The sequence below is a fragment of the Pseudopodoces humilis genome, chromosome 9 (genome assembly GCF_049639895.1).
Source record: "Pseudopodoces humilis isolate 2021_Gansu_Grassland_sample_001 chromosome 9, ASM4963989v1, whole genome shotgun sequence".
NCBI lineage: Eukaryota > Metazoa > Chordata > Aves > Passeriformes > Paridae > Pseudopodoces > Pseudopodoces humilis.
In genome coordinates this window covers 22,510,341-22,528,710 of record NC_142208.1, presented here as the reverse complement: position 1 = coordinate 22,528,710, position 18,370 = coordinate 22,510,341, and the positions used below count along the sequence as shown (strand labels likewise).

Here is an 18,370-nt window from a genome sequence, read left to right as displayed (position 1 = left end):
AAGAAGTGTTGCAATTCCAGCATGTAAGCTGCCACAATGGGAAATTACAAAGGGCTGAAGGCTTTTTAATATGGAAGAGGAAGGGAAAACCAGCTACATTCACCAACACATGTTCCTTGCAATGCGAGCAATGGGACCTATATCCACCTCAGCCTCGCTCTCTTCAGTGTGCTTTGGCCAAACACCATCTTTTGTGCTTACCATAGAAGTAGCTGGGCAAAACCTGATGCTCAGGCCAATGTGACAGGCCTGAGCAGCTAAAAAGGTTCAGGATTGCTCGTGCTGCTCAGGTCTAGCTGGAAGGAAGTGCCCAAAGCAAAGGGCTTTCTCTCAGCTCTCAAAGGCAAGAGAAATGGCAAGGCCCAGAGCTTTGCTGTAGCAGTTTTCCAGCCAGTTTCAAGAAATTTGCAGTGAACTGTTCTGTTCCTGCCATGCTATTGGACAGGGTCGATATGGGAAAAGTGTCCAGTGGCCAAATGGCAGACACTTTCTGCATGGCAGATTCCCTGGCCCTGGTTTTGGGCAGAAGAGCCTGCCAGGGAACTTGTTAAAGAAAGCTGGTTGTAAGGACTTCATCCTCTCTGGCTTTGTTCTATGGCCAGCTCCACACCTCGGCCATACTGCACGTGTGATGCACTGCTCTGTGCCACGGTGCTGCTTCTGGCAGCCTCCAGGCAAGCCCAATGTAGGAGAGAGAGCTCTGACTCCAGATGCAGGCTGATGCTGGTGTGAGCCCAGTGGGATGCAGCACTGCAGCTGCAGAAGGACCTGCTCCACATGGACAGGAGGCACAGCACAGTTATGCAAGATCTGAAGGGAAGGAGAGGAGGAATCTGGGCTGGGTAAGAACAGAGGGTATTTATCAATACAGAGAATTCTTTACACATCACTTGCTCTCACACATGCACACCCATGCCTGTCCAGGCAATGCAGCATCTTTTTCCAGGCATAGAAGGGCCATCAGTCCACAATACATCCGTGGCTTCCCAGGGACTCTCCAACAAATGGAGATGACCTTCAAGAGGACTCCCAGCTGTTCCACTAACACAATGCCGTGTCCTTGGGTAGGGGCAGGTCGAGCACCTGAGTGTCCTCAGGAGCGCTGGGATTTCAGACGGTTCCTGCGGCCGGCCTTGGCCCCGCGCTGGGCTCCCTTCATCAGGCCTTTGAACTGGCCCTGCATTTTCGCTCGCTTCCTGGAGGGAGCAAGGAGCAGGAAGCTGGTTTGGTGCAGGGAACATCTAACACATATGAATGCTGCTCCAGACTCCACAAGGAGTGGCACAGCAGATAACAGGGAGCTCCCAAACCCACCAAAAAACACAACAAAAAGTAGGATCAAACTCGTTCCCACCCCTGTGCTCTTCCTGGTTAGCCTCACCTTCTGTTGAGTTTAGCTCTGTTCAGGGGGATGTAGGCATAGGGGTCAAGTTGGCCCTTCTTCTTCACATCACCTTTACCTTTCTGTGGAAGACAGCGACATGGGAGACAATGCAGCACCAGGGAAGACATGTGCATCCCATTCCAGTGCAACCCTGCCACCCAGCTATCCCAAACACTGTGTTGCAGTGGGGTGCCAGATGAGCACACTGTCCTGGGAGCTAAATTCCCACCAGCATGATGCTACAGACACCTGCTTTGAGCAATGAGCAGGAACTGTCCATGGCAAGGATATGACAGGAACTTTGAAATGGGCTGGCAGTGTTCAGAGATACTGAGAGTTTGGCAGGTCTTCTTGGAACAGAGATCCCCTCCAGCCTTGGTGCTGCTGAACCAGGCTCCCAACACAAATGGTGCTTCCTGCTCCAGCAGAGTCCAAGCATCCCCCCACACAAACCCTGCAATCCCATGGGTCTCTCACCTTGGATCTGTACTCTGCACCAAAGGCTGGTTCCTTGTTCAGTGGCCGATGGATCCCAGAGCCTCCAGCTGGAAAACAGAATGTATGTTGGAAGTGTTGGAAGGGGGTCTTAGGCCTCCCTCCGCCCAGTTCTAGTCTGTGGAAGCTGTTCCTGTTTTTGTTTCCAGCTCTTGGTGTCGGGACAGCAGAGGGCTGGCCATTCCCCACAAGTAAAATTTCTGGAGAGATGTGTAGAGAACCATCTGAAATTAATGAAAGCAAGTGCACCTGGGGAGGAATAACCCCAGGCACCAGTTAAGACTGGGGGCCAACCTGCTGGAAATCAGCTCTGCAGAGAAGGACCTGGGGATCTTGGTGGAAAACAAGTTGTTCATGAGCCAGCAGTGCCCTCATGGCCAAGAAGGCAAATGGTGTGCTGGCAGAGCATTAGGAAGAGCATTGCCAGCAGGTCAAGGAAAGGGATCCTGCACCTCCAACTCAACCCTAGTCAGCCTAGAAAAAAGGCCCCTAAAAGGAGACCTCAACAATGTCTGTGTCTGAAGGGAGGGTGTCAAGAGGATGGCACCAGGCTCTGCTTGGTGCTGTTGGGCAATAGGACAAGAGGCAATGGCAGAAACTGATGCACAGTAAGTTCCACCTGAACACGAGAAGAACTTCTTTGCTGTGTGCATGACTGAGCACTGGGACAGACTGCCTAGGGAGGTATTTGGAGTCCCCCACAATGGAGATATTCAGGAACCATCTGCATGCAATCATGTGCCATGTGCTCAGGGATGACATTGTTCGAGCAGGGAGGTTGGACCAGATGACACATTGATCCCTTCCTTACTTACTTCTGTGATCCTGTGCAGCAGCACACCAAGATGGATACACAGTTCTGGCCCTCTGGCGAGCCCCAGACTGGGCACAGGCAGAGGACTTACCTCTATACTGAGAACAGGTTCCGGCCTCAACCTCCTCATCGTCTGGCTCCTCTCTGAACCGTCGCTTCTGACTTTTCTTCTGCAGAAAAAGGCAGCAGGAACGCTGCAGCTGGCTTGTCCTTACAGTTCTGCCCTCCCATTGACCTCCAACCTCCTGCTTCCTCCCATGAGCACCCAGAGACTTTCCAGACAGCACTTCCCTATCCCAGACAACTTCCTGCACCCCTCCAAGCAGCTGGCAATTGCCTGGTGTCCCCACAGGCCGCTTGGGCAGAGCTGTAGCTGCCATGGCACAGGCAGTGATTTGGCAAGGATGAGTTGCCCCAGCATCTCCTCAGGACCACGAGCCCCATACTCACACTGCGGAGCCCCACATCTTGCAGCACATCTGCCATCTCCTCGTCTTCTCCTATAGTACAGGATAATAAGGTCAGTGTATGATGAGGTCTTGGGAGAGCCCCGGTACTGTGCTAGCCCCTGGAGGGGGCTGCACTAGCAGGGTGCCTCTGCTGAACCAGCACCCTCCTGATCATGTAGGTGACTGCTTCCCCTAGGCAGTGGCCCAGAAGAGAGACACTGAGTGTGACACAAGGCCATACCAATTCCTGCTACTTCCACCCACATACCCACAAGATCCCACATGCAGGTGGCAAAACCATTCAGAGACCCAGACCAAGTCTAGAGTGGCCCCTGTCAGTCCAGGTAGTACCTTTGGCTTCATCATCATCCAGTTCCTCTTCCTCTTCATGGATGATCAGGCGTCCATCTTCAGACATCTGGAAATCATGGCTCACTCCTCTGGGCCGCTTGGGGCCTGGCTTGGTGGCTGCTCACAGAGAAATGGGTCAGGGCCTAGAGAAGGATCCAATTCTGGGGGCAGCTGTACCCCCAGGACTCCTGTGCATTGCAGCAGCCCCTGCCCCATCTGTCCTACCCTAGCCCCATCTGAAGCTCCACTCCTTACCCAGCACCCGCTGGGACACACTGGGGTCCAGGAAGTTGAGGGGCTCATCATCTTCCCCTTCCTTGAGCCATGCCTGCCCCTTCTGCCGTGCTTGCTTTTTCCGCTCCTTGCTTCGATGCTGTTCCTCCTCTTCCTCCTCATCTTCTGAGTCAGCCAGGATCTCCTCCATACTGGTCAAAAGGTGGAAAGGATGATGGAAAATGGAGTAACGGGTGCAGCCTGCCCCACAACACAGAGCAGCCCTGGAGATGTTTCCAGCATCTCTAGAAGCAGAAGCTGAGCAGATCTAGTGCCAAGCCTCCTGTGGGGGCTGCTCCTTCTTCACCCTGAGCCCATCTTCACCTGTCTCCTCTGGGCTGTGGTGGTGGTGCCTCCTCCTCATCCATATCCGCAGCTGCCTTCTTCAGGGCGCGCTGCTTGCGGCTCCGGGATTCCGCCTTGCGGATGTTCACCAGCACCTTGTGGTACTCGGCTGGCAGCAGCCCCTTCACTAGCTCAAAGCTGAGGAAACACACAGAGAGCAGTCAGCACCCACCTTCTCCTGCACTGCCTCCCAGAGAGCTCCCTCACCACCCCAGAAGACCCTGGCTTACCCAAACTTGCGGATAAACTTGATGAAGAGGTTTCGCAGCTTCATCCGGAAGTGGCGTCTCATGTCATCTGAAAGGTTCCCCACAGCCTCCAGCTGTCAGGACAGAGACTCTCAAGACCAAAGCACTCCTGCCTTGGGGACCCAGCCTCCCAACCTTTATCTGCATGGCCACCTTGTTCACACTGCTGCCATCTCTCCATGCCTGCCCCAGGTAAGGCCATGGGGAGATCTCCATGCTTGGCAGTGCTGGTTCATGGGGCTTTTCTGGCACATCTATTCAGGAGAGGGGCCTTCTCGCTGCTGTCTCAGCCACTGAGATCAAGGTTGTTTCCTTGGCTCCCAGGCAGAGTGCAGCTGGAAATGCTCCTGGCTGCCCAAGGAAGACACAGGTCTGCCCCACCACCCTCCTCAAGGTACCCTGTGCATGATCTCACCATCGTCTGGACATGCTTGGCCAGGAGCTTGGTGTCCACCAGTAGCAGCGTGACCTTCAGGAATCCCAGGGCTGCTTTGACCACATCCCGCGTGCGGGAGGCCAACAACAGGCAGATGTTCTGCAGGAGCTGCTCCACCACACTGAACTCCAGGTGATCTGCAACCATGGGGGGACTCAGCCACAGATGGCTTCCTCCTAGCATCTACCTTTGCTGAAGGGCTGTGCCTTGTCCCCCCAGTCCTCCTGCTCACCTTTGAACTCGAAGAACAGGCGGGTCAGTGCCAGCACAGTGCAGCTGATCATGGTGACTGAGCCAGTGAGCCCCACGTAGATGAGAAGCAGGAACCGCTGCATAGCCTCTGCAAGAGGGGGATGACTCAGACCCCGACTCACTCTGTGTCCAGCAGCATCCCTGGACCATTTCAGCAGAATGCTCAGCATGGGTCTGATCTCCCTGGGGCCAGAGTGGCCATGGGCTGAGCAAGTAGAACAGAAGCTCACCTTCAGGGGTGGGTCCAAAGCGGATGAAAGCATGGCCCATCTCCACAAGCAGCATGAAAGCGTTCTTGCGGGCCCCCACTGACACCTCCTTGGTGCATAGGATGACCTAGAGGAACACAGGCATGTCAGCACTGCTGCCACTACCACAGCCAGAACAGTTCCTCCCAGCGACCATGCTCACCTCTGGGACCAGGGCAGTGACAAAAGGCTCGTGCTCTGCAGATAGCTGCTTCACAATGTGGAACAGGCATTTCAGCCGCGGCTGGGGAAAGAAACAGACCAGCACTGGTACACCCAGGGACACACACCTGGTTACCCCTGCTGCCCACCCCATCCTTCCTCTTCCAGCAATGACTGATCACCACCACCACCACGGTCCTTGCCCTCACCCTCTTGGCCGGGGATGCTGCGCTCTTGAGCGAGTCCAGCAGCGCTGTCTGCAGGTCCTGGAGGTGGGAGCGGACGAAGGCCTGGCAGGGAGCGTGGGGAGCGGCACAAACCTCCTCCAGCACGCGATACGCCTTCTTCTGCATGCTGTGCTCTTTGCTCTGCAGGGACAGCCAACATGCTCCCACTGTCAAGGCAGTCCCTCACCGTGGTGTCTGAAAGGACACCAGCACCCCACACCATCCAGCGCCAACCCCCTAAGGCAGATGCTCAGTCCTTAGAGTGTGGGTCGAAGCTGGCAGCAAGTAGAAGGTGCCCTACTGCAGCCTCTGCATGTCTCAAGGCTGGGGACCAACTCACCTGGAGGGAAGGCTGGATGGTACGGTACAGGGAGTCCAGGGACTGCTCATCAGCGTAGGGTGCCATTGCCACTACTAGGTCCAGGATGGAGAGTCTGCAGCAGAGTACACACAGCTGCAGATGTTAACTGTGGACAGGCTACATCCTGACCAAGCTGGGACACCAGATGCGAGTCACATCAAGTGCACAATGGTGACAAAGCCCACGCTTAGGTGACAATGCCCTAGTGATGCTCACCAGCAGCATGCCAGTTTTACCCATTAGCACCAGCTCCCAGGTGTTACCTGGCAAACTCAGAACTCTCAGGACTGGTCAGCTTTGCACTGGCTTTCTCCAGGAGTCCGCACACCATCTGCAGAGTAGGCACAGGATCAGAACTGATTGAAGTGAGTGCTTTTACAAGAGTTTGCAGTCCACCTGGCAAACAACTTGCCACAAGAATTTTTGGAGACCAGAAGCACCAGTGAGTCCAAAAGGACCTGGACAAGTTCATAAAGAGCTTGTGCATGATGAGCCAGATGTGACCGTAATATGTGACTGGGAAATCCCAGACTGTGAGCCAGAAAGGTCCCCCTGCCCATGAGGGCAGGAAGAGCTGCTCTCTGGTCAGAGCCTTTCTTTCTGTCCTCTTCAATCAGACCTGCACCAAAGCCCCATCAGGCTGGGTCTGGCTAGATGCTGGCCTGAGCCAGGACAGCTTGCCCCAGTGCTCCAAAGGCCCCTCACCTGAGGATCCGTGATGGTCAGGTAAGCACGGACAGTGTCCAGCACAGAGCGGCGCTGAGCACTTGTGCCCCCATCCTCCTCAGGTTGGCTGTACACGTTGAACAGGATGGGCAGGAAATTTTTGGCAAAGCGACCCACTTCTGCTCGCTCTGCATCTAGGGAAAGGATGACAGGGGGCTACAGATCAGCATTTCCCCTTCCACAGGTGACGGGAACCCATCACAGGGACCCGTTTCCTCCCCACCCCCAACCTGTCTCGCAGCCTTTGTGGATGAGGGTGCGCAAGGCCTGGCACACAGTGGGGCGGAGATCTGGGCGCTCGCTGATGGCCATGCCCAGGGTGCGGGCCAGCCCCTTGAAGGCCCCCAGCACATCTGTGGGATGGGTGCAGAAACCAGGCAGCAGAGTCCAGACCTGGAAGGCAAAGGAAAAGGTGGGAGGCCACAGTCTTTGCCCAAGTCACTGCTCCCCAGCCTGGTACCAGGGGAACACTATGGCAGGGCTCCCAGGCGCTGCTTGTTACCTGCCACTGCAGTGTGTCGTAGATCTTGGCCTCCACACTCTTCCCAGCCTGGGTAAACTCCAGGGCTGCAGAAGAGAAAGAGGAGATGAGTGGAGCAGAAGACATTGCAAAGCCTTGCTCCACATCCCAGGGCAGAGAAGGGGGATCCCACAGAACACCCTGGACTGCTGAGACCCCTAATATGCTGCTCTCCTCACCTCTGCTTTTCAGGGCAGCCGCCAAAGGCAAGAAGTAACTGGTGAAGAAGCCAAGCCGTGCACCCTGCACGTTGTCCCGCAGCACTGGCAGGAGCCAGCTGCGGGGGAAATCCAGTGTCTCCCTGGGAGGAAAGGCATAGGTCAGGAGGGTGTGGGGCACTGCCAGCATCAGCCCCTGGGCACAGGGCACTTTTACCCAGCCCCTGGGCACAGGTAGGCTTAGCAGCAATGCCTGCAGCACTGCACGGGGACTGAAGGGGAACATAACAGCTGCAAAGATGCTACCCCATGACCGTACTCACTCCTTGCCATTGATCTCCAGGGGCACAGCTTCCAGTAGCACCTCAGGACCCATGGTGCTCACAGCAGCTCCCACTGCCTGGTCCACTTCAGCAGTGTAGGGAAAGTGTGGGGAGAGACGCAGGTCACACAAGGACTGCAGACACTGTGGGGACGGGGCAGGACAATCACAGAAGAGCCATGTGCGCAGGTCTGGCACATACACTCTGCCTGCCCAGGGATGCCAGCTGCCCTGCATGTCCCTGTGCTGAGTGTCCCAGAGCAGTGCATGCTCTGGCCACACACGGACAACAGAGCAGAGCAAACACCATGGCCCTGCTCCACAGCTGGAGGAGGCAACACAGCCTGGACAGCGGCACAGCCACCCCACCAGCCTCTATGGATGAATCTGTGCCCTCCCAGCCTGGCTCACCTTCCTCATGATGGGATGGCACTGCTTCCCACAAGTTTCAAAGAAGATCTCCAACACTCGCAGAACTTCATCCCATGCTGCATGGAAACGGTATGTCAGCCCTTCCTCCACCGATCTAGGGAGGAGAAAGAAGACGGTCACACTGGCAATATTCAGGGTGCACCCCAGGCCTGCCAGACCTTATAAAGAACTGGGCAGACGCTTATCAGAGCTCAGCCAGACCTATGGGGTCAGTCCCTCCCACATCACTGCTCCTCACCTGAACATCTTGCACAGGTAGGCAGCAGGGGCTGGGGCAGATGCACTCACAGTGCCCACGTTCTCCATGTGGGGAGCAATGCACTCACTAAGGAGGGTCTGCAAGGGCAAACAGGAAAAATGGGACAGCTGTTGGACCACAGAACCCCCAGCCTCACAGGCACAGAGGGGCATACCACTCCCTGACAAGCCCCAAGCCCCATGGCAGAGCCCCCCAAAAGGCCCAGGGCATCCAAGCAGGGAGAGGTGTCCAGGTCTGGTACCTCCAGGGTCTGCGCTGCTGTTGACACCACCTGGGAGTGTGGGGAGAGGAAGCAGTTCATGGCAGCAGAGAAGAGCCGGGGCAGGTGAGCCCAGCACAGATCCTTCTGCAGCCTGGACAGGAAAGAAAGGCCAGATTAGAGACCAATCAGCCAACTCTCCCCTTGCCCAACTGTGGCCCCCATCTGCACCTGCCCAGGTTGATGTGTGCCCGCTCCATGGTGGCCAGCCAGGTCAGCAGTGGCTGCAGGTCACTCGTGCTGGGCACGTAGTCGTAGAGAGCCTGCGGAAGCAGAAGAGTGGATAGGTGGGCAGATGTTGTGCAACTGGCAGCTCTGTCCCTCCCCACACTAGTAACCCATACTCACAGTGATGATCTGGGCATTGAGCTCAGCTGGCAGGCAGGCCACGCTGGCCTGGGCACTGAAGAGGCTGTGGAAAGCTTGCATGGCACACGCTGTCACCAGCTGCAAAGGACACTGTGTCAGAGAGGGGGCTCTGCTTTGAACCCACTGTCCCCCAACCCAAAAGCAGGCTCTGCCCTGGAAAACTCAGCACTGTTGCAACTATGCCCCATCTGCATAGCCTCTTTCTTCCACAGCAGTCAGGCCAGCAAGCTGTCCTGTGCTCTTCTCCATTTGCATCCTGCATTCCCAGGCTCTCAGCTGACAGCTGAGAATTTGATCCCTTTTAGAGCGTAGGCCATGGGGAAAGGGTCTGCCCTTGTCATCTCTGGAGCGGGAACACTCACCACATGGCTGAGGGTCATGACTCGGAGCAAGGTCTCACAGCAGGTCTTCACCACAGCTGCAGGGAAGCAGGGCAGCACATCTCGTAGCAGGGCAAGGACATGCAGGGTGGTGGTGGCCTCCTTGGCACCTAGAGGAGCAGAGCAACCTCTGAGCCTGTGGCACACCACAGCAAAGCCCTACCCAAGGCAAAGCCCCCAGGACAGCAGTGAGGCTAACCTACAGAACCAGGGTGAACACTCTCCTGACTTCTGGGAACAGGAAAGCAATGGAATGGCTGAAGAGGCTTCAAAATACTGTATGCCCCAAAGATATCTCATACCCTCCCCAGCAATCCAGTGTGCTGCAACCTCCCCTCTTCCCTCCTAGTCCTTATTCTCCCACAGTGGCAGTCCCCCACATTCAGCTACAGACCCCATGCTCCAGTGCCCCACACCTCCAGCTTTTTCAATCTCCTGCACACAGAACTTGGCAGTGGAGGGTGCTGCAGGGTGATGCTCAGGGGCTGCATCACCAAACATGAACTCGCTGCCCCTCAGGACAGAGCACACGCCATACTGCGCTGCTTTCCGCACCTGGGGAAAGAACAACGACACAGATGAGTAGAAACTATGAACAGAGGCACAACCATCCCCAGAAACAAACCCCAAAAGCGGCATCATCTCCTGCCAGAAGCACTAAGGCTCTCACCTTGGGCTTGGTGTGAACACAAAAGCTCAGCAAGCCATGATAGACCTGCAGGGTGACAGGGTAGCTCCAGGCTGCCAAGTCTTGCTTCCTTAGCAGTGTGGCCAAGCAAGAGAGGACCTATGAAAAGGGAGCAGCAGGGGCATTAGCATCACCCCACAGAGACATCTCCCTTTCACTGCAAGGGCCTCAGGCCAAGCACCCAGCACCACCCTACAGCAACAACCTTGACCCCAGCACTCAGCAAACCCTGGGCAGAGCTGACAAAGCTGGCTGCCTCTTGGCTACTCACCCATCGTAGGGCAGAGGTGGAGCTGCTGCAGGCCTGTGAGGACACAATGTTCATGAAGGCTTTTGAGGCATCTGAGAACTTTTTAATAAGAACAGGGCTCGGGACCCTGCCAGGAGAAGGGGACATATCAGTGGGGTGCGGAGCAGACAGCTGGTGGCAGTCACAAAGGGGACTGCATTGCCAGCTCACCCCAGCTGGGTCTCTTCCCCAGCCTGGGGAGGGAGGACAGCACCAATCCCTTTTCCATGATGGGGTCTGGTAGCTCTCCCTGCTTCTCTGCCAAACACTCACCGCTTTAGGACAAGGTTAAGGAGGTAGGCGACAGCAGACAGTGACTCGGGGGTCTCCACTGCCTCCAGCGTGGTCATCTGGGAACAGAAGATGGGTAAGCGATGGGCTGCAGGGGCTCACACCAGGCCAGCCCTTCCCCAAGCCTTGGGGAGGGGGGAAAAGAAACCAGGAACAGCCCAACAGCATCTTGGCTGAACAAAGACACTCAGGATACAGCACCTTTCTCTATCCCTCCTCAGAGCCCACCCGTGCTACCAGCAGCAGTTCCCCATGTGCCTCTTCCACGCAACCACCACTCACCAGTGCACCAAAGTATTCCGTCTCGCTCTCCTTGCCCCCCTGGGAGCGGATCACCTCTGTCACAGCCGCCAGCACAGCACAGATCTGTGAGCAGCCAGCAAAGCAGGTCAGCATCTCTAAGCCTCACAGCCAGGGAGCCATCCCCACCAGACAGCCCCCTTCCCCAGGCCTGCTCCTGTCCATACCTCTTTGTGAGCAGCAGAATTGGATTCCCAGAAGCGCTGCACCTTGCTGAAGGTGATGTTAGTGCAGTCGCTCAGCCCACTCAGGAAGGTGCCAGAGGACTTCTCCGTGGCAGCCTCTTCAGCACTGTCCTCCTCCATACGGAACTGAGAACTGTCACTTGCCCGCTCCAGACGCAGGGACCCCGACTGCAGCTCATTGTGCAGCTTCACTGCATCCACCGTCAAGTTGCTTTTCTCTGCAGGGCAGAGGGATGTGTCAGAACTGAGAAGTCACACTCTCCACCATTCACCCCAAAATCCCCCATGTTCCCCTCCCAGCCAGACTGGTTTGGCTGAAGCTCATATCCAGCATCTGGAATGCAGGTGCTGCTTCATCCCAATGGGCAAAAACACATGGATAACTGTAAAGAACTCCTCATTCCTGTGCAAAGAAACCAGAGCACGATCCATTCACCTCTGATGGAAGAGAGCATCATGTCTACGTAAACACGTGCTGGTGTACCAAGGCTTTAACACTGAGGTGTTTCTTGTATTCTGTCCTATTTATCTTCTTCCACCTGAAGCCCTAGCAACCAGCCAGGATAGATACTGCATGTCCCTCTGAGTCTCGGATATCAGCCTGAAGCCAGCATCTGCAGGAGAAAGATCTCCTTGCCCAGGAGCAGCCAGTGCTCTCGCAGTGCCTGGCACTAGGTTTACCTTCCCCATCATGTGGCCACTTGAATGTTAGTTTCTTACATTCTTCGCTACTCCAAATACCGCAGCAGCACTTAGAGGTACGGCCGTGGGCTTTGGGGAGCCTCGCAAGGCGACGGGCACTGCAGCATGCGGTGCCTCATTTCGGTACTGAGGCCCGGTGTCAGGACGAGGTTAACTCGCTACGCTGTGGCCTCGGTTGTCTTCCCCGGTTTGCTACCTCCGCCTACCCTGGAACTATCAGTGGCTCCGGTCTCCCTCCTGCCCCAGCGCCAGCTCTCGGAGGACCTCAGGGTTCGCCTCGCACCCTCCGCGCCCCGACACCCCTCCAGGAAGCGCTGGGCATGGGTCTGGAGCTGCCCGCGCTGCCGTCCTACCGCCCCGCCCTTACCCGCCGGCCGACTGCAGAAGCGGCTGCGGGCAGCCAGACGATGCTGGCGGGTCTCGGGGTTGGAGTCGCTGCTGTGGCCCTTCCGCCAGCGCTTCAGCTTGGCCGCGGCTCCCGACCGGAGCCTCCCGCTCCGCGCCATGCTGGACCCAGCTCCACGTGCGGCCGCGCCCAGCGTCCCCCTTCCGCTTCCGGTGCCAGCCGCCATCTTGAGTGAGGGCAGCCGTCAGGAAAAGCCGCAGCCCGGCCGAGCGGGCGAGAAGCGGTGTCGGGGAAGCTCAGCGGGGTCGTGGCCAATCGGGGCCGACACAGGAGACCCGAAGGACCCAAGGGAAACCACCAACAGGAGTCCACCAGACATCCCCGTGCCCAAGCCGCGGCCCTGTGAAACCGTTCAGACCAATCCCGTAGCCACGGACGAGCAGTCACGCGTTACGTATTACTGCGTACCGTGACGTCACAGTGACGCCACGCCCTGAAGGTCGCACCGCCCTTCGCGGCCGCGCCATGTGGTACGTGCGCCTCCGCCTGGCGCGCGTTCCGCGCATGCGTTCCCCCCCCCAGCGGCGGCGCGCGGGGCGGGGCGGGGCCGAGCGGGGGCGTTAGTTGCGCGCGGTAGCGGCGTGAGGAGCAGCGCGCGCCAGTCTCTCAGCCCGCTATGGCCGCCGCGTACCGGCTCGTCCTCGTCCGCCACGGCGAGAGCGCCTGGAACCTCGAGAACCGCTTCAGCGGGTGGTACGACGCCGACCTCAGCCCCGCCGGGCAGCAGGAGGCGCGGCGCGGTGGCGAGGCCCTCCGAGGTACCGGTGGACGAGGGAGGTGGTATCGTACAAGAGGCGGGTTGCGGGGGACGGTGAGGAAGGGATGTGGCCTAGTACGGCCACGTCGAGCCTAGCGGGTGCTGGTTTGGGGCTCTCCGATGCCGGGCGAGAGCCTCCAGTGCCAGGTTGGGGGTTCAGTGCTGCTGGGAGAGTCGTTGGTACCGCAGTATGTTGCTTCTCCGGTACCGGTCGTGTCCTTTTCCCCGCCGCTTTCTGTAAGGACGAGGAGGCGACCAGTACCGGTGCGGTGAGGCTGCCGCCCTTGCCCTTTCACCGGTTGCATAAGGCCAGGCATTTACCTTCCTGGTCTTCCCCCGCCTCCCCTTTTCCCCGTATTCTAGATGCCGGCTATGAGTTCGATATCTGCTTCACCTCGGTACAAAAACGGGCTATCCGCACTCTCTGGACCGTCCTGGACGCCATTGATCAGATGTGGTTACCCGTTATCCGGACCTGGCGCCTAAATGAGAGGCACTACGGGGCTCTCACAGGTTTGAACAAGGCTGAGACAGCAGCGAAGCACGGTGAGGCACAGGTCAAGATATGGAGGCGTTCCTATGACATTCCTCCACCTCCCATGCAGTCTGACCACCCCTTCTACAGCACTATTGCAAAGGTAAGGCACATTGCTCTTTGACAGCCTTGCTAAGAGTCTCTTAAAAGTCACCTGCAGTGTGGCTTGGCTTTCTCTATAAGGTCTCCTGTGTCTCTGTTGCATTATCTGGGGCTGTTTGGCATGGTGCTGGTAGACTTTAGGCTGAGTTTATCCTGCTTCCTCCCTGTGGAGTTGAACCCCTGGGTATTGCACAGACAGATCCAAGCAGAGAGCACAGTACCTCTGTTAGTCATTAGTGCTGTGACCCATTCATGGCTATTTGATCTGGTTTCTTTGCCTGGGTAGGCAATGTATGACTTTTTCCAGGAGGGCTCACAGCCCAGACTGTGGCTCATTGCAGCCCCAAACCTCAAAAGCAGTTCCAAGCCTGGCTTTGCTTACATGTAGTGGATTCTCAGACAGAGAATTTGGGGGAAAGACAAAATCTTGGCACTACCTTCCCACCCGGGATGGGGAGCACTGGGCTGCTGTGTGAGCATGGTTGTTTTCCCAGGATCGTCGCTATGCTGACCTGACAGAGGACCAGCTGCCAACATGTGAGAGCTTGAAGGACACCATTGCCCGGGCTCTGCCTTTCTGGAACGAGGAGATCGTCCCACAGATCAAAGAGGGCAAGCGAGTCCTTATTGCTGCTCACGGCAATAGTCTGCGTGGGATTGTCAAGCACCTGGAAGGTAGGTCATCCCTGCAGGAGCATCCCAGGGATCTCCTCCTTCCCCAGCTGACACTGGGGAAGAGTCCAAGAGTGATGGCACCACTGTGTTTGCAGGCATGTCAGAAGAGGCCATCATGGAGCTGAACCTGCCCACTGGCATTCCCATTGTTTATGAGCTGGACAAGAACCTGAAACCTGTCAAGCCCATGCAGTTCCTGGGGGATGAGGAGACTGTGCGCAAGGCCATGGAAGCTGTTGCTGCTCAGGGCAAGGCCAAGAAGTGAGGGCAGGTAGCAGACCAGCACATAGTAGAGCCCCCTGCCATCCCCTCCCCCTCTGTTCACACCCCCACAGTTGTAGGAACTCAGAGCTGTGGAGCTGGAGCCGCACCCCACGGTTAGGCCCATTCCCTCAGACTAGGCTCCCTTCTGCAGATAGCCTGGGGGCCCTGGGGCGAGGGCTGGACATGGAGGTCTGGTGTGAAAGGGAGCCCTGGCTCTGCTAGGCAGCAACCACCCCTGTCCATGCTGTGATCCCAACCCTCGGACCCTGTCTGCAGACAGACAGGCCAAGCAATCCTTTTGCCATGCCAGGCTCCTCCTTTGCTTTGCATCCCCAGCAGCTGTCACCCGTTTACTGTAGTTTTGTCACTTGATTTAGTCCTCCTGGGAGCAGTGAGGCAAGTGCTGTGCAGGCAGCAATGGAGGTGGGTACCCCATCCCCTCATAGGTGTGTGGCACAGTGACTGGGACGCCACTGGAAGGGTTGTATTTTGCTGCACGTGGTACAGCACCCCAGGGTGTTACTCATGCCACTGGGTCCAGCTCTGCCAGCCCCTGCTTTAACTATACTGCCTTCAGACAAGGACGAGGGAGGGAGCCTGCTGCCCGGAGGTCTGTGTCTGCCACATGCTTCCCCCAGCTGATGCCCATCCTCATCCTGCTGGTGAAGCAGATGCTCTTGTGTCCCATCCCTCACGTGCGTACATGGCCTGTCATGTGGCCTCCCCCCTGCTGGTGTCGTGAGCCTGGGCTTGCACAGGGTCAGTGTAATTGTCCAACCATAGCAGCTGTCTTGTTCCAGTTCAATAAAGGAGTAATGCGCAATAAGGAGGTGTCCATGTGTCTCTGGGCCATGTGGGGCTCCCTGCTGCCAGCATATGTGCAAGGCAGCAGTCACTGATGGGTACAGACATGAGACTGCAGAAGCTGTGCCAGGCTCAAGGAGCAAAGCTCAGCTCTGCAATCCCTGCCTGAGCTGACACCCTGCCATGCTGTGGTTTTTGGGCTCTGCCACACCCTTGCCTCAAAGGGCAGGGCACACACATGTGGCCTGAAGAGATATGTCCCCAGGCTGTTCTCAGAAACAGGCCTTGCTCCAGGCTTGATTCCAGTGTGGGAAAACCAACCTGGTGATGCGAGTGCCCAGCACAGCTGCAGCCCAGGGCTCTGTGCTATTTGCCTCACTGTAGCAAAATCACTCCATCACTCCCCTTCACCAGCAGTGAAAACATGCTTCCTTCTGCCCCTGGTGCTGTGGAAACTCCTTGCCTGCTGTGCTGCAGGAGCCAGACCAGAGTGCCACAGGAGCCCTGGCTCCCTCAGTGACTGAAGAACAAAGTATGAAGCTCTCAAAAAATATTTATTATCTACAAATAGCAAACCAGTCTTGTCAGTGGAGGCCTGGGTGAACCTGTGAAGGAGGTGGGAGCCCAGGGGCTGCTCTGGCTCCACAGGCCCCAGTCCTGCAGCCCCCTGCCCCCTCAGGTGTTACGTCTGCAGGAACTGGGGCTGTACCCGGGCCACCTTACGGAACTCCTTAGTGTGTGTCCGTGGGCACTGCATCTCACACCAGCTGATGGGCACCATCTGCACCCCTGGGGACACAGTAGGTCAGGGTTGCTCCTTCCCAAACTTGCATTTGCATCTCCGTGTGGAGAGGGAGGCAGCTACATCAGCTGCCCCTAAGGCAGGGATGAGGCAGAACTGTTTCAGCCCAGACCCTGTCCCTGTCCTGTCCCTACCTGCCTCACTGCGTGCCACCACCACGCCCAGCTCGTTCTCTGCTGTGCTCAGCAGGTAGTTGGACTGCGCATCCCCCAGGGAGATCTGGTTGGACAGGAATTAAGGGAAAAACTTCCAAAAGGGAGCTTGAGCCAACCAACTGGCCCTGAGGGGGAAGGATACAACTTTGGCCAGCACGATGTCACTGGGGCGGAAGCTCTTATATACTTCTACCTGCAGAGGAGAGAGCAGGCAATGCCACACAGCACCAGGGTGCTGTCAGTGGGGGCACAGGGCCCCCACAAGCAGAAACAGGGATGATGGGTGTAGAACAGTTACTGGCAGTGGCTCACTGACCTTATCCTTCTCCGTGGCTCGGATATCTTCTCTCCTGAAAAAGGAAATGGAGGGATCTGAGTACCAATGAGCAAAGACGACTCAACAGCCTGTGGCAGAAGCTGTCCCGGCCTCCCTGGGTATTCGCCAGGACCTGCTGGACACCAGCCCAGTGCTCAGGGCAGAGCTCCAGCTCAGGGCAGCCAGCTGCACTGCCCACAACAGCCTTCCTCCCCTTGAAAGCGGGGGGGATCCTAACCTTTTCCCTACCGTATGGTGCCTCGGAAGGTGGACTTCAGCGGCGTGGAGCCAACATACAGGATGTGCACCTTGGCAAAGCGAGAGTTAATACTGCAGACCTGCACACAGGAAAAGGTGAATCAGTGTTCCAGGCAGGGAAAGGGCAGAGAGCAGGCAGGACTGCATGGGGAGCTCAGGTCTCACTTGGCCTTCTCCTCCCTGTGACCAATGGTGGGACATTTGGCAGCAAGCCAGGTTGAGGAAGATTATACTTGTGCAATTCGAGGCACCAGAATAAGGCTGAGACCTGAAGTGATCCTAGTCCCTCTCCTGCCTCCACCAGGAACGTAAGGAAATTAATCCCTGGTCTGTGCCATCCTTTCTCCAAGCTGCTTGAGGCACTGACCTGCATGCTCCCTGCCCCAGCAAGAGTTATGGAAGGAGAGCAAAGAAAATCCTCCTCTGAAGCCCACCTCAGTCTCAGGGCAGGTGTCCCTCATGCCAATACCCACTGTTTTTGTGAGTGAGGTACCCAACGGAGCCCCTGGGCTGCCCCTGCCCTGGTGGGAGTTGTACAGAAGGGACTAAGAAGCCCAGGGACTGCTCACCCCACCCTATCTGTGTGCAGGAACAAAGCTCAGTATGAGACAGAGTCGAGGCCGTGCAGTTTGTCACCACAGCCATGTCCAGTGCCCCACCTTGCATGTCACCACAGCCCCCACGTTGGGCAGGAGCTGGGACTCGCTGTCTCTCACCACCGACACCACGGGCAGCTGCAATGCAAGACACGAGCGTCAGCACCGGGCACAGCTCATGCACAGGATCACCAGCTGAACCCCGCTGGAGTCCAACTCCCCGTCACCGCCCAGCCTCCAGGGAGGCTGTGCAGCCTGGGAGCACGGCACTCAGCCCTGGCGAGGAGCAGCCCTGCTACGGCCACGCTCACCTCGTTGTCCTCATTCTTCCTCTCCAGGCAGCCAGCCAGCGAGGAGAAGATGAAGCCATGACGAGTGTAGGTCCCGCTCCCAGCCGTGGCCTCCTCTGTGCTGCACAGCCGCTCACCTGCGACACAGGGGCTCAGGGGCTGCCGGGGCATCCCGCTCCGGCCACAGCGCTCGCTCCCAGCCGGCCCAGTGCGGGGCATCCCCGGGGCAAGCCCCTCCGTACTGCCTCGCCCCGTACTCCTCTCCTAGGCCACCGCGTCCTCTTTCTGGGCAGTAGCAGTAGCAGCCGCAGTCCCAGGAGCCCCTGACCGCCCCGGGCCGCACTCACCAGGGATGCAGTAGCGTCCGGGAGGCGCCATGCTCGCTGCCGATAAGGCACACCAGAAAGCCCTCACCCTATTGGTTCCACACGTCAATGCTGCGCTGTAAAGGTCTCGGCTATTGGTTCCCTCCTGCCTGGCGTGAG

General features: G+C 57.3%; 3 protein-coding genes across 4 annotated transcripts; 1 reads left to right on the top strand and 2 right to left on the bottom strand.

Annotated features, from left to right (window-relative positions):
- Positions 1-839: 839 nt before the first annotated feature.
- Positions 840-12,777, bottom strand: RRP12 (ribosomal RNA processing 12 homolog). Its single transcript, XM_005520670.3, has 34 exons — positions 12,293-12,777; positions 11,206-11,441; positions 11,021-11,104; positions 10,721-10,797; positions 10,430-10,535; positions 10,141-10,257; positions 9,887-10,025; positions 9,453-9,580; positions 9,070-9,168; positions 8,893-8,984; positions 8,704-8,815; positions 8,442-8,539; positions 8,183-8,297; positions 7,773-7,915; positions 7,471-7,592; positions 7,274-7,338; positions 7,002-7,164; positions 6,751-6,905; positions 6,309-6,376; positions 6,025-6,118; positions 5,667-5,825; positions 5,459-5,539; positions 5,278-5,383; positions 5,028-5,135; positions 4,775-4,932; positions 4,342-4,433; positions 4,091-4,249; positions 3,749-3,918; positions 3,494-3,610; positions 3,144-3,193; positions 2,785-2,863; positions 1,862-1,929; positions 1,382-1,464; positions 840-1,196 (listed from the first exon to the last, which is right to left on the bottom strand). Exons 1-34 carry the CDS (start codon positions 12,495-12,497, stop codon positions 1,094-1,096), a joined length of 3,951 nt encoding a protein of 1,316 aa, XP_005520727.3. The 5' UTR covers positions 12,498-12,777; the 3' UTR covers positions 840-1,093.
- Positions 12,778-12,878: 101 nt separating this feature from the next.
- On the top strand, positions 12,879-15,490 carry PGAM1 (phosphoglycerate mutase 1). The gene is made up of 4 exons (XM_005520669.3): positions 12,879-13,089; positions 13,452-13,726; positions 14,220-14,400; positions 14,496-15,490. Exons 1-4 carry the CDS (start codon positions 12,948-12,950, stop codon positions 14,663-14,665), a joined length of 768 nt encoding a protein of 255 aa, XP_005520726.1. The 5' UTR covers positions 12,879-12,947; the 3' UTR covers positions 14,666-15,490.
- A 513-nt stretch (positions 15,491-16,003) lies between these two features.
- On the bottom strand, positions 16,004-18,299 carry EXOSC1 (exosome component 1). 2 transcript variants are annotated; one of them, XM_005520668.3, is made up of 8 exons: positions 18,233-18,295; positions 17,907-18,022; positions 17,659-17,733; positions 16,991-17,079; positions 16,742-16,775; positions 16,568-16,618; positions 16,405-16,489; positions 16,004-16,257 (listed from the first exon to the last, which is right to left on the bottom strand). In XM_005520668.3, the coding sequence occupies exons 1-8, from the start codon at positions 18,261-18,263 to the stop codon at positions 16,151-16,153; spliced, it is 588 nt and encodes a 195-aa protein (XP_005520725.1). In that variant the 5' UTR covers positions 18,264-18,295; the 3' UTR covers positions 16,004-16,150. The 2 variants fall into 2 exon arrangements, with proteins under 2 accessions (XP_005520725.1, XP_014105631.1); XM_014250156.2 differs by lacking the exon at positions 16,568-16,618 and having other exon boundaries at positions 18,233-18,299.
- Between the last annotated feature and the right edge of the window lie 71 nt (positions 18,300-18,370).

Excerpts from the sequence above, each read along its gene's own strand:
- RRP12 (XM_005520670.3), bottom strand. The coding sequence starts at position 12,497 with ATGGCGGCTGGCACCGGAAGCGGAAGGGGGACGCTGGGCGCGGCCGCA. Across the intron at positions 9,581-9,886 it reads GGAGATTGAAAAAGCTGGAG|GTGCCAAGGAGGCCACCACC; the intron begins GTGTGGGGCACT and ends CTGCTCCTCTAG. Across the intron at positions 8,540-8,703 it reads CAGCAGCGCAGACCCTGGAG|ACCCTCCTTAGTGAGTGCAT; the intron begins GTACCAGACCTG and ends TTGCCCTTGCAG.
- PGAM1 (XM_005520669.3), top strand. The coding sequence starts at position 12,948 with ATGGCCGCCGCGTACCGGCTCGTCCTCGTCCGCCACGGCGAGAGCGCC. Across the intron at positions 13,727-14,219 it reads TCTACAGCACTATTGCAAAG|GATCGTCGCTATGCTGACCT; the intron begins GTAAGGCACATT and ends TTGTTTTCCCAG. Across the intron at positions 14,401-14,495 it reads GATTGTCAAGCACCTGGAAG|GCATGTCAGAAGAGGCCATC; the intron begins GTAGGTCATCCC and ends CTGTGTTTGCAG.
- EXOSC1 (XM_005520668.3), bottom strand. The coding sequence starts at position 18,263 with ATGGCGCCTCCCGGACGCTACTGCATCCCTG. Across the intron at positions 17,080-17,658 it reads GGGCTGTGGTGACATGCAAG|GTCTGCAGTATTAACTCTCG; the intron begins GTGGGGCACTGG and ends TCCTGTGTGCAG. Across the intron at positions 16,258-16,404 it reads GGTGGCACGCAGTGAGGCAG|GGGTGCAGATGGTGCCCATC; the intron begins GTAGGGACAGGA and ends CTGTGTCCCCAG.